The sequence below is a fragment of the Sander lucioperca genome, chromosome 22 (assembly GCF_008315115.2).
Source record: "Sander lucioperca isolate FBNREF2018 chromosome 22, SLUC_FBN_1.2, whole genome shotgun sequence".
Taxonomy (NCBI): domain Eukaryota; kingdom Metazoa; phylum Chordata; class Actinopteri; order Perciformes; family Percidae; genus Sander; species Sander lucioperca.
The window spans coordinates 5,463,466-5,476,834 of NC_050194.1; the positions used below are offsets into that span (position 1 = coordinate 5,463,466).

Genomic DNA, 13,369 nt, shown 5'->3' on the forward strand with positions numbered 1-13,369 from the left:
CTTCCATTAGAGAGTACAGACAGAAAGACTCAGGAGACAAAGTGAAGACATGAGATCATCTTAATGCTCAGCTTCTTATTTATTGTCACCGTACAGCAGATAAAGATTCACATTAGAGTTTCAAACCTCCAGCAAACATCAACTGGCTGTCCTGAACTACAAAGATCTTTTTATACTTTTCATTTTCTTTACTTCTTTCTCTCTTTTAGACTCGTGTTATCAGTTCATGCAGTGATTACCACCTGATCAGACTATATATGTGTTTCCATTTAAAGATTATGGGCCCTACTTTCCTGCTGCAGCCGCCCAACTGGAGACACATCTGACTTTTCTTCCACGTTGCAGCGAGCTGCGACTGCTTTAAACCATCACAGACGGTAACAAGATTTACAAACATCAGTTGGTTTTCTTGTGTTGGTGCCCAGTTTCAGGAAAATAAGATCTGTTGTGAGATTAAATGATTAATACGAGAAAGAGAAAGAAATCAGAAGAGATGAGCTGATATTCTGCTGTACGGTGGTCCTGGAGAACTACTGCACAGGACGGATCTTCATGCTGATGCTCTTCAGGGAATAGTTATGACCTTTCCAATGGTACCACTCCACTCCAACAGCATTGATAGTGCTGTCAGCCCCCCAACGATAAACACCGTTTGGATTTGCATGGTGACAGGCGGCATACCAGAACCCCCCCAGGTATGAACTGGCACAGTTCTTAGTATCAGAGGAGTCCTGGTCTTTGTCAAAGGTGGAGAACTTCATTCCGTTGTGAACACTGAGGGAGTCTCCTACAGAAACACAACAAGTGTATAATCACAACATTATGATACAACTAACAATGATGTATATTTTTGAAGTGTATTTACTCCAGTAAATACCACAGTCTACTTCTCTACCTACAGTAAGTATAACTAGTAATACAACTACTGAACTACCTAACTAACTGGACTGGTGACGTTTAGTGTTTATTATGTTTTCTGATTATTGTTGTTTCTTCTTTTTTTATTTCTTTGAATATGTTTCTATTTCATTTTAAGGTATGTTGTATGGCATGGCTGTGTCTTTTGAATGGACCTTGAGTCTGGAATAAAAAGTTGATGATGATGATGATATTATGGTATATATATTTAATTAAAACAAAAATAAATCTACAGATTGAGTCAGCTATAACACTTTTTTCGGTACTTCCCCCTTACCCTCAATCCGTAATAGAATAAACATTTCAGATGTAAAGATAGTTCCAAACCTATTTATCCTATTTACTCTGAACATTTTGTTATTTATTAAAAACATTTTACACTACACACAAAATAGACTAGCCTGGGTAAACCCTGACGAACTTCCAGCAAATTTGAGATTTGCTCTGCAAGTTAGTCTGGCGAAGAGCCCATTCCAGCCCATATCCAATGTCCCCAAAATCGAGGCACCAATCACAACCGCTGAGGCGGGCTTTACACCAATCACAACCGTTGAGGCGGGCTTTACGCAACGACGATAGCGCAACGACGATAGCGCAACGACGATAGCGCAGCGACGGCGAGCAGCTTTTTGTTTACATTCAACATGACGGCTCCCGAAGTGCAGCGTCACCCGGATCGTTGTTCTGATTGGTTGGACTATCCAATGCGCCCAGAGGCATTTGAGCGGCGTCCGTTGGTGATGCCCCTTTGGAAATGAACTGTCAATGAACCTTCCCCAGACCCCCCACTCTCAGTTACAACTGAGAAGGGTCTGGTGTCAACCAGGCTAAATATAGACCCCTCCCTCTCCCGTCCCTACAACCTATTAAATCAAATATTTATTCATTTCTTAACTACACTGTAACTTTTATTCTTTGGATCTTATTCTATTTTAGCATTTAAAATTTTTATTTTTCATGACTGTTTACATTTATTTGTATTGTTTTATGTTTTTACGGAAATGTGCAGCCTGTATAGAAACATAAAGTTGCCTTACAACCTCCAGCCTGTCCAACTAACCAGGACATAGAGAACCCTGTTCTGCCTGTCTGTCTCAGAGGAAGTTTAACCGCACCGCAATCCGTTTCCCCTCACCATTACATCATATTGCTGCGTGGAGTTTTGAAAAGTGTAACTGCACTCTCGACCACTTTATCGACATTGACATGACTCCCCATGACTTGAACAAAGAGTCGTATTTTCGTCCGTCTGAACCTCAACTCTGCAGACTTGTGTATCAGCGCTGAGCCCCGCTCTCTGTCAACATGCAGAGAGGACGGACAAGGTTGAGCTTACGCGCTTTCAGGTACAGAAATTTGGCACCATTTGATTTAACGTTAATTGGTCATCCGTATTACCGCCGTAATTCGGTCGGTACCATAAAAAGTTCAGGATACGGTACCCAACACTAAACCTGATAAACACTCAAATCATTGACAATGTTTCAATTCTTCATTGAAACAGAATTTGATAAAAATATAAAACCATGTGATTCATGAAATGTAAACAGAGGACTGATCTGATTTCTCAGCAACTCGTTTAACTCTTTGTTTAGTTGTTTAGGGACAAGTATGTAGCATGAACCAATGTCACACTCCACAACATTAATGGCTGAAATTCTCGTCCTTAATGTGGAAACCTCACCTGCTCCTCCATTAATGAATCCAGAAACATGCAGTGTGTATCCAGAGGACTCAGAGTCGATGGAGAATGAGGAGTAACGAGCGAACACTTTGTTTCCTTCAAAGTCCTCCATGTCGACCAGCAGCTCGTACCTTTTCCTCTGAGTCAGGTGGTAGAGAGACTCCAGACCTGAAAACAAACAAACATTTAGAAACAGTTTGATGAAGTCATGACTGTTAGTTTGGTTTCATTCCTCACCGAGCCAGTACTCTCCTGCAGCGATACCAAAGCCGGTCTTGTATTGATCCCAGCCCCTGTAGAAGTTCACCGTGCCGTCCATCCTCCTCTGGAACACCTGGGGGGGACGGGATGGGGGGTTAACTAGATAAACACACAAGATATCTGACAGCTCATGTTTCCAGACAACAAGGATTTACTGGAATGTGATTTATTGTGAAGGAACTACAGGAAGTGTTGACTTCAGTTAAAATACTCACCGTCCACCGTCCTCCTTCTGAACCCATGTCACAGTACACCTACACACACACACAGGTATTAGTTAATGTGACTGTAGGGGTTAACCATAGACTGTAAAAACAATGGACCTTCGTCCATTATTTTGTCCATTATTATTCCGGGTTTGAAAAGTGAAGCCAAATGGAGGACGCAACATAACTTAAATCTCAATAAATAAATAAATAAATAAATAAAAGATTACATAAAAAAAAATTAAAAATTAATTAATGTTTTAAAGTTTTTTTTCAATTTTTTTGTCCACCTACATTCATATATTTCTGTATTTCGGTGTCCATATGTTAATGAGGTAGGAGGTCCTAGATATCTTTAGGTGAGATTCCAAAGGAACCCTTTTAAAAATGGCCATGCCAGTTTTTCCCTCGCCATTCGTTTTTAACCCCGACCCCTTCCCAACAAGCTAGCATGACATAGTTGGTGCCAATGGTCTTCTAGTTTCATATGATACAGACGGATCAATTCTGGACAGAGCCTCTTAAAAGATGAACCTCAGGATTTAATGAATTGATTGTTAGAACATTTAAATAAAGATTGATTTGATTGGGGAAATCAGTTTTTTTTTAATCCAGTCCTAATCTGTTGTATCAGAAGCATCAGTCAGAACTTGTAACTCTTCACATTATTATCATCTGAAGTTCAACGTGCGTCCCAGAGAGGATGAAGTCACTAACTCAGAATAATAAGGTTCTCTCTGCGTTCAGATCAGTTTTGAGATATTGAGGTTTAAAGTTTTAGCATTGCAAATAGCAAAAGTGACAAATGGAGCACATTTCTTTATAGCACCTGAGTTACATACACCATGAATGTATTCTACATCTGAGATATTAAAATTCTACATGAATTGTAAATTAGGTTTTTTGAAACAGGTCAATTGTAGATAGAACCTTTTAGTTCTAAAAACTAACAGCAGCCTTGGAATTATAAGGTTATATCTTCAAAAACAGAAAAAAGAACAATGATTATCAAATAATTTTAACAATTTACTTATACATACTGTTGGACTGTTCAATTTATATAATAAAAAGTGTCTTTTCATTGGTTAATATGTTAAATCTTCATGCATTCATGCACTTACTGTGCAACACAATATTTTTCCAGTGCATAATATTCCGTATTTAAGATAACAGTAAGTTAACTGTAAATGAATGATTCTAAAAATGCATGGTCTGATGCTTGTCAGGTCCTTCAGTTTATCAGTCTGTTCAGTAGAAAAGCAAAACAAGTTGAATGAATATTTAAAATCAGTCTTTATTAAAGGTTTATCAAATCATTTTTAAACAATTTAAATGTAAAACACGTCATACAATATTTCATATAGCAATACTCATTCAGATAAAACTGATCAGAAATGTTTTTCTTATGAAGAAGGTATTTCAAACCTAAGACTGGTTACTTAAAATGGATTGAGATACATGCTGTTACTTGCAATGAGGAGATAATCACTACCAAATAGGCTATCTTACCAGGCTACTGATAGTGTGCTAATGTTAATTTAGTAGCCTACATGTAATTTAGCCATTATTTTGAGACAAGCCCTAACCAACAATGGGATTATGTTGAAGTAATTTCTTTCTTTCACATGCTTTTGGATTCTGCTGAAGTCGAAGACAACTTTTAAATATAGCTAATGTTAGCTAACGTTAGCTAATGTTAACTAGCGTTAGCTAACAGTAAGTTATGACGTTTGGCAAGGAAATGAGGGGATATGACTGAATTTCCACTTGTAGTTGCATTATAGCATTTGGATTTTGCTGAGGACAAATTTTAGACTTAGGTCATGTTAGGGAATGCTAGCTAACGTTAGCTAACGCTAGCTAACATTAACTAGTGCTAGACAACCTGGCACCATAAAGAAACAGTATTTGATTGGTCCTTCTGTTAATATTCCAAAAGATGATTGGACCACAGATAGAACCTTATAACGCCAAGTCTGAGTGTAACTTTGTAGATAGAACCTTTTTGTTTTCTGAATAAAACGCCCACAATTCATTTTATTTTTGATAATTTCAATTTTGACAAAAATGTCAGATAGAACCTTATTATTCTAGGGTAGCGAAGTGTACCTGGACAGCAGACGTGGCTCCGATGGGATAGATGGTGTACACTCCACTGGGTCGGCTGTTGTCATTATTATAAATGTCACTGCAGTCCAACGGCAGAACAAGCGGGTGGCAGCTGGTCAACAGTGGAGCCAGCAGCAGGAGGACGACTGAAACCAGCTGGAACAGAAGAAATGTTGTCATTTAGTTTGATCAAGAACACATTTCTGACTTTTGGCCTCTGCAGCAGGATCAGGGAGACTCTGCTGTCGTTGATGCATTCTCATTTTGGTTGGTGCTGATTTGAAAACAAACTGTGCTGACATCGTACTCTATGTGGGTTTTTCCACAGGGTTCTCCCCCTGCGTTGGTATCTCTCTCATGCAGAGCTAGAATACTCTGTAAAGCAAGATGAAGACTTTTGCTTTCCCTGTCCAAATTCTGGGGCCACAAATGTGCTTGTGATAAACCTGTTAACATACTACTACTACTACTACTACTACTACTACTACTACTACTACTGATTAACAATTTGACAAACCATCAGGTATATAAAGTTACAAACTTACCTTCATGGTCAGATTTCAGTTGAAGATGAAGATCCTGATGTCAGTGTGTTTAGATGCTCTGTTGTCTTTGATGTCTCTAATATCTCTAGTGTCTCATGGTGTCTCTCCCTCTTATTTATATTCTTAAGGTTTAGGGTTAGCAGTGATAACTCCACCCCCACTGTGCTGAGAGTCTAGCACCGTAGGGTTAATATCTGCAGCCAATCACATCTCTCCATGATGATGTGACTTCCAGTAAACAGACTGCTTCTGCTCAGGAATGTGTGTGTGTGTGGGGGGGGGGCAGTGTGTTTGTGTGTGTGTGTATGTGTATCTGTGTGTGTGTGTATGTGTGTGTATGTCTGCATTTGTGTGTCTATGTGTGTGTGTGATTAAGGGTGTGTGTGTGTGTGTGTGTGTGTGTGTGTGTGTGTGTGTGATTAAGGGTGTGTGTGTGTGTGTGTGTGTCTGTGTATGGGTGTGTGTGTATGTGTGTGTCTGTGTGTGTGTGCGTCTTTGTCTGTGTGTGTGTGTGTATGTGTGTGTGTCTGTGTTTGTGTGTGTGTGTGTGTGTGTGTCTTTGTCTGTGTGTGTCTGATTACTGATACTCTGTAATTTTAGTAATTGTTTTACTGATTTTATATGATTATTTTTATGAATTTCAGCAATGTTTTTAGTAATATTTTAGAAATTTAAAAATATATATTTTCAGTAATATTTAAATAATGTAGAAATGTTTTTTATGAAGAAAACATTAAAGAGGTTTTTAAGAAGATCATCTTGTAGCTTTCCTCCCCAAAAGTTACCAAAATGTGTTCATGTCTAACAGTCGGTGCTGTTGTGTGATGTCCTGCTCCAGCTGTTGCTTTTTGTTCAGCTGATACGAGGAGAGTTGTAACTGATTTCAGACCCATCGTGAGTCCATCTTCCATTAGAGAGTCCAGACAGAAAGACTCAGGAGACAAAGTGAAGACATGAGATCATCTTAATGCTCAGCTTCTTATTTATTGTCACCGTACAGCAGATAAAGATTCACATTAGAGTTTCAAACCTCCACCAAACATCAACTGGCTGTCCTGAACTACAAAATTTTATAATTTTTTAACAAATCACTTGGTGGCAGGGGGGCCCCGTGATGAAGCTCTGCCCCCACTGTGCTGAGAGTCTAGCTCTGCCCTTGTTGTTAGTCCTGTTCAGTTCAGTTCAAGTACTTTAAACAAACTTTTTGGGGGTCATTTCTTAATGTCAACATTAACCTGGTGCATTATAAAAAAAATAGGTGAGGGTGGCTTCTTGCTTTCACAATTTACAGCAGAAGTTCTCTGAGAATCTCTTTTATATCAAAGATAAACTGGTATTGTGACCGACATTTCCCTGACCAGACTGATATCAAATCAGATATGTAATTGAATCAGGACCTTGTGAATCAAAAGAAATCATAAGCGATACCAATCCCTGATCTGAAGGTCAACCTGCGTCCCAGAGAGGATGAAGTGTACCTGGACAGCAGACGTGGCTCCGATGGGATAGATGGTGTACTTATGGTGATGGTGTATTATAAATGTCAGTCTGCAGTCCAACGGCAGAACGAGCTGCTGGCAGCTGGTCAACAGAAGAGCCAACAGGAGGAGGACGACTGAGACCAGCTGGAACAGAAGAGATGTTTTCATTTAGTTTGATCAAGAACACATTTGCACAGCACAGCTAGAATACTCTGTAAAGCAAGCTGAAGACTTTTGCTTTCCCTGTCCAAAATTTGGGGTCACAAGTGATTCAAATTTCTTTGCCAAACTATCAGATATATAAAGTTGTAAACTTACCTTCATGGTCAGATTTCAGCAGAAGCGATCTGATGAAGATCCTGATGTCAGTGTGTCTCGACACTCTGATGTCTCTGGTGTCTCTCTACACTAATTTATACTGTTAAGATTAATAAGTTACTGAGCAGCTGCTGTTTCACTAACAAAACTATAAATGGGTGGACAGCTGTTCTTGAGTGTGTGTGTCTGCCATTGGTTTACACAATGTGGCACCCAAATCTGACATGCCAGCACTTTTTGGGGAATCGCCTCCATTAAAGGACCAAAGAGACAACTTTGTACTTTGGAGTAAAGCAGGTGTCTTGTATACAAGGAAAATGCATTTTAAACTGATCCTACAATAATGTGTAGGGTGGCCTAAAGCCTTTATAAATACCTTTTTGCATAGAATACTAAGCTATTAAAATAATTGTTGGCATGATTTTTAAAAAATCTTTTAATGTTAAACATACATGTGGCACAATGACTCCTCAGGATGAACTGTATCTGTGGATGGCTGCCTTATTGACTACCTTACCTATATGCCAGTAAGTATATTTGCTAATTATATGTTCGAATAATTTGGAGGCCCAGTGACAATGTTACGTTGGTTACTTTCATATATCTATTAGTTATTTAGTCTCTCTTTCAAACCCAGGGACGACTCCTTTGGAACAATGTCTGAGCGCTGCTTGGGGCGGAGGCAGATGGAATTTGAGATCACAGAAGCTACCAATGGAGGTGACGCACGTTAGCAGCTTTAAAGCTTCAGCATCGGCTTCACTTTCCAGACCCGGATGCTAAGTCCATCATTATTACAGTCTATGAGCCTGACTCATTAGTTAGAATCTGTGGCCCCAACCACGGCTCTGAAACATCAGCAGCTACTGTGTTTTATACCATGGTCTGGGTGAATACTCGATTCTGATTGGCTGCAGGGTGCTCGGTACTTGGATTTTCCGAGGTCAGAGTCGGAAATACGCCCCCTGACCTCAGATTTACGAGCTCGGAACTTGGACAACCTCGCAGTAGCCCGAGTTCAAAATCCAACATGGCTGCACCCTGTATCAACAGTTGTGAAAGCTGCACTAACATAAAGTTATAAGCACTTCTGTCTTATTTGTGTCACTAAATCAGTTGTTCACACAGGCATGGTCAACTTCTATCTGTGGACATGTTATTACGCTGTTTGCATGCACAAAAAAACGGCGTAATGCGTTGTTATCAACTGGTATTGCTAACAATAGCTAATTGGACTAGAGCTAATGAAAACAATGAAAATCCGACTTTTAAATGGAACGCATTCAACTCGGGTACGACGTCATTCCCAGCTCCGGCTTCCGAGTTCCAAGGTAAATAGAACGCGGCATAAGTTACACTCTGAACACCACCGGAAGGAGCTAACACACACACTGCAAGAAGTTACACTCTGAACACCACCGGATGGAGCTAACGCACACACTGCAAGAAGTTACACTCTGAACACCACCGGATGGAGCTAACACACACGCTGCAAGAAGTTACACTCTGAACACCACAGGATGGAGCTAACACACACGCTGCAAGAAGTAAGTTATACTGCTCCTCTGAGCTGACTTTATTTCACAGAGAATGTTATCTCACATCCTGTTCACTGTTCATGTCGCTACTTTAGGCTGTGGCTGACAGTAACGTTACACATCACGGATAGTCGTTATATTGTTTTGGGGACAATGACATGGCTGATAGCTAGCTTGTCTTGTTGTTCACCATACTGTCAAATTATATTTTATGATTGCTAACTGTACACAATGTTATTGACTTTGGATCTTGCTAGCATAGCGTTAGCTTTCTGGCTTGTAGCTGAGCTGAAGGTTCTACGAGCTGAGTGGACTATAAATATCTCTGGTTGCTAAGGGAGGCAAGTCATATGTAAGGTCCTTCCTATTTCCTGGAGGAGTGAACAACGTTTGCATTGCATAAAAACCTTATAGGATGGGAATGATTGTTCCAGGTATTAGTCCAACCCTCAAACGTAACCAGGGAAACTGAGTTATTGTTTGGATAAACTTTAGATTTTGATTGTAAATCAAATTAAAATATAAACTAATGTTATAAAAATATGTTATTTGGCAAGTGACCATGGTATAAGCGCGTTAATACCCGACGTGGTGTCCATTGTCAGGTATTAATGGACTTCGGTGCGTGGGATGGTTCACGCCTCGCCATCGTCCATTATAGACCTTTTTCACAGCAGACATGTTGACATGTCATAGCAGGAAAAACACAGTATTCAAAACCATTAATGATGGCTGCATTCCACTTAGGAGAGAGCCTGGTATTGAGCATGCTGACTCACTGAAATATCTTACTGGGACACTTGATGGAACTGAGCCATTGTTAAGGTTATCAGTTTCAGCTGTGCTTTTCCTACTATGACAAGTCAAAATGTCTGCTGTGAAAAAGGTCCATACCTGACAATGGACACCTCAAAGGGCATTAACCCTTACTTAAAATCCATAGCGCTGAAGTAGCTATTTCGCTATCTGTGTGTAAATGTAACAAACTGGGATCACCTGCTGGATGTAGAGAAAAAGAAAAAATCCACGGCACTCGTCTTCAAAATTACTTAAAAAGCCTTTATTTTACTGGCTATTTTATGATAGAAAATTTAAAAGACATAGGGAGAAGCAATCCACGCATAGCGGCACTGACAGCCTTCTTCAGGGTGTGCTTCCCAGACAAACAATTTCCCCTTTTGTGTAGGCCTGTCTTCAACATTTTTAAGCCAAGGACCCCTTAACTGAAAGAGAGACGGATCAGGGAACCCCTACTACATATACTGTATACAAGGAAGGTGCATATTAATCTGGTCCTACAATAACTTTTAGGGCAGCCTAAAGCATGTATAGGTACTTTTTTTTCTGCATAGAATACTAAGCTATTCAAATAGCCTAATCATTGTTGGCATGATTTTATAAATCATGTTTTAATGTTAACCCTTAAAACCTTAGTGACTACATTACCTATTGGCCAGTAAGCCTACCATCAATGGGGATTTATATTTGCTAATAATATGTTGGAATCATGTTAAGACTTTTTAATTTTTGAAAAAACTTTCAAAAATGAACAATAATTTGGAGGCCCCCCTGGAGTGACTCTGAGGACCCCTTGGGGGTCCCGGACCCCCTGTTGAAGATCCCTGGTGTAGGCTAATTGAAAACACCTGAGTGACATGGTGAGTAACCACTTGAAAACATGCCAAAACAATCCACTAAGTGGCTGGCTGTAAATGTTCAGCCCAGTCTCATGGCAGTTGGTGAAATGGTGACGTTATTTAATCTATTGATACGTGTACAGGGTCACGTTTTTCTGGTTATTATCGTGTTGGTGAGCACGGATTTTAAACTAATGTATTTTAATGGGAAGCATATTACGTGATAACATCATGATTATGGTAGTGAGTAGTATTGAAAAGCTGAAAATCGGAGGTTGGTTGGGGTGGTGGATGGGTCAAACAACCGGGGATCGCGTCCCACATGTGGTAGTTCTTTTCCGCATTCTTGTTCTCCTAACCACAACCTTTCCCCGTCTCTTGTTTCCTAATCACAACCGTCCCGTTGTTGTAGCGCGTCCCCCGTTGTTGTCGCCGTTGTTTCAAAGATTCAAAGATTCAAAATTCACACTGTTGCAGAAGCAAGGGATAAAAGGAAAGTAGAGGACACACGTTAACACACAACAATAATAAATATTAAATAGAGTAAATGTTAAAATAGTAAAATGTATTTACAGTAATTGCACAGTAAATAGTAAAAAGTAAAAGTAAAATGTATTTACAGTAAATGCAAAGTCACATATTTTATAGTATGTCTTATGTTTTATCAGTCATGGTGTGTGTGTATTTTGTCCATGTGGTCTACTGAGATCAGTGCTGATTGTAGAGTCTGACAGCAGCAGGCAGGAAAGACCTGCGGGATCTCTCCGTGACGCAGCGTGGGTGCAGCAGTCTGTCACTGAAGGAGCTGTTGAGTGCTGACAGAGTGTCCTGCATGGGGTGGGAGGAGTCGTCCATCATGGAGGATAATTTAGCCACTATCCTCCTTTATCCCACCACCTCCACGGCGTCAAGGGAGCAACCAAGAACAGAGCTGGCCTTCTTAGTCAGCCTGTCCAGTCTTTTCCTGTCTGCCATTGCAATGCACTTTGTTGTCGGTGTTGTTATCGCCAGCGTACAGCGTTTAATTTCCCAGTTGTTGTGTCCCCGAGAGACCTCCCCCAGCTGCAGCCCAGTCGCATGGCAGTTCGTGAAATAGTAATTAATAATAATAGTTTATACTGTTCCCCAGAGGGGAAATTACAATTTACCCTCTGTTTTTCTTGAAATCACTACACACAGGCCTGAAATACACACACACACACACACACACACACACACACACAGAGACACACACACACGACCTATTCATGCACTAATGGAGAGCTGTCAGAGTGAGGGGGCTGCCAGTGCTGGACCAGCACCCTGAGCTGCTGGGGGGGTACGGTGCCTTGCTCTCAGCTACCAGTCCACACGCTGTACTTTGGTCCGTACTGGGACTTGAACCGGCGACTCTTCGGTTTCCAACCCAACTCCCTACGGACTGAGCTACTGCCACCCCCAAATGTTCACACACAAAAGAACAAAAAAACAAAGAACAAGAAACAGTTCACTAAGTGGCTATACATAAAAAATACATAAAAATCCACATACACTTTACTACTTTTTGAAGTGGACCCTGTTCAATCTAATGCAGTTCAATCCATCACAATCAAAACTTTGCTAAATGTAAGAGTCTTTGTGAAAACTGTAAGTGGGTTTTAAAAAGAAAGTAGGGTTAATATCTGCAGCCAATTACATCTCTTCATGATTATGTAACTTCCAGTAAACAGACTGTTTCTGCTCAGGAATGTGTGTGTGGGTGGGGGGGGCGGTGTGTGTGTGTGTGTGTGTCTGTGTGTGTGTGTGTGTGTGTGTGTGTGTGTGTGTGTGTGTGTCTGTGTGTGTGTGTGTGTGTGTGTGTGTGTGTGTGTGTGTGTGTGTGTGTGTGTGTGTGTGTGTGTGTGTGTCTGTGTGTGTGTGTGTGTGTGTGTGTGTGTGTGTGTGTGTGTGTGTGTGTGTGTGTGTGTGTGTGTGTGTGTGTGTCTGTGTGTGTGTGTGTGTGTGTGTGTGTGTGTGTGTGTGTGTGTGTGTGTGTGTGTGTGTGTGTGTGGTCTGTTCTGGTCGCTGTGTGAATCTCTTTATGTGAAATGGAACTTTGCTGAAGAATGAACACTTGAGAAGAGTTTTTATTCTTTTTGTGTTGCATTTTGGCACCTTCTTCCCTCTTTCTTTAACTACAGACACTGTAGTGATCCTTCAGGTAACATTATGAATGCAGACCGTCTCTCTCTGTGCTTCTGTGTGCAGGTTACTGTGAAGCTAATTTTTGCTCAGACACACCTTCTGTGTGAACACACCTGAGTTTAGAGAACATGTTCACTCCTGTTTACAGATTACACAACACTTCTTCTATTAAATATTAACATGTTTACCCAGTTCTTTCAGGAGTAAAACAAAGCCACCCTTGTCCTCTCAGTTAATACAGGACACACATTTCAAACATTTTATCCGATACTATGTGATATACTTTATCGTCTCTTTAGGGACATTAGGTTTGGACTCCAAGCTGCATCATGAATAAAGTTTTTTATTTATTTAACAAGGTAGGCAGTTGAGAACAGGTTCTCATTTGCAACGGCGACCTGGCCAAGAAGATCATAAACATGCAAGACAACATACAGTTTCACATCCAATACAATACAAGAATACAGAATACAATAGGCTACATAAAGTACAGATTAAGTAGGCATTAC

The 13,369-nt window shown here is 40.4% G+C and overlaps 1 protein-coding gene across 3 annotated transcripts; it reads right to left on the minus strand.

Annotated features, from left to right (window-relative positions):
* Positions 1-60: 60 nt before the first annotated feature.
* LOC116058006 (microfibril-associated glycoprotein 4-like) lies at positions 61-7,543 on the minus strand. Of its 3 annotated transcripts, none has more exons than XM_031310619.2 (6): positions 7,523-7,543; positions 5,179-5,334; positions 3,079-3,117; positions 2,840-2,936; positions 2,603-2,770; positions 61-787 (listed from the first exon to the last, which is right to left on the minus strand). In XM_031310619.2, exons 1-6 carry the CDS (start codon positions 7,526-7,528, stop codon positions 531-533), a joined length of 723 nt encoding a protein of 240 aa, XP_031166479.1. In that variant the 5' UTR covers positions 7,529-7,543; the 3' UTR covers positions 61-530. The 3 variants fall into 3 exon arrangements, with proteins under 3 accessions (XP_031166479.1, XP_035853190.1, XP_031166481.1); XM_035997297.1 differs by lacking the exon at positions 7,523-7,543 and adding an exon at positions 5,724-5,775; XM_031310621.2 differs by lacking the exons at positions 5,179-5,334; positions 7,523-7,543 and adding an exon at positions 7,202-7,237.
* Between the last annotated feature and the right edge of the window lie 5,826 nt (positions 7,544-13,369).

Bases quoted from the DNA above. Each gene is read 5' to 3' on its own strand.
- LOC116058006 (XM_031310619.2), bottom strand. The intron at 3,118-5,178 runs GTACACTTCGCT...GTGTGTGTGTAG, and splicing joins GAGCCACGTCTGCTGTCCAG to GTGTACTGTGACATGGGTTC. The intron at 2,771-2,839 runs GTGAGGAATGAA...GTTTGTTTTCAG, and splicing joins TGCAGGAGAGTACTGGCTCG to GTCTGGAGTCTCTCTACCAC.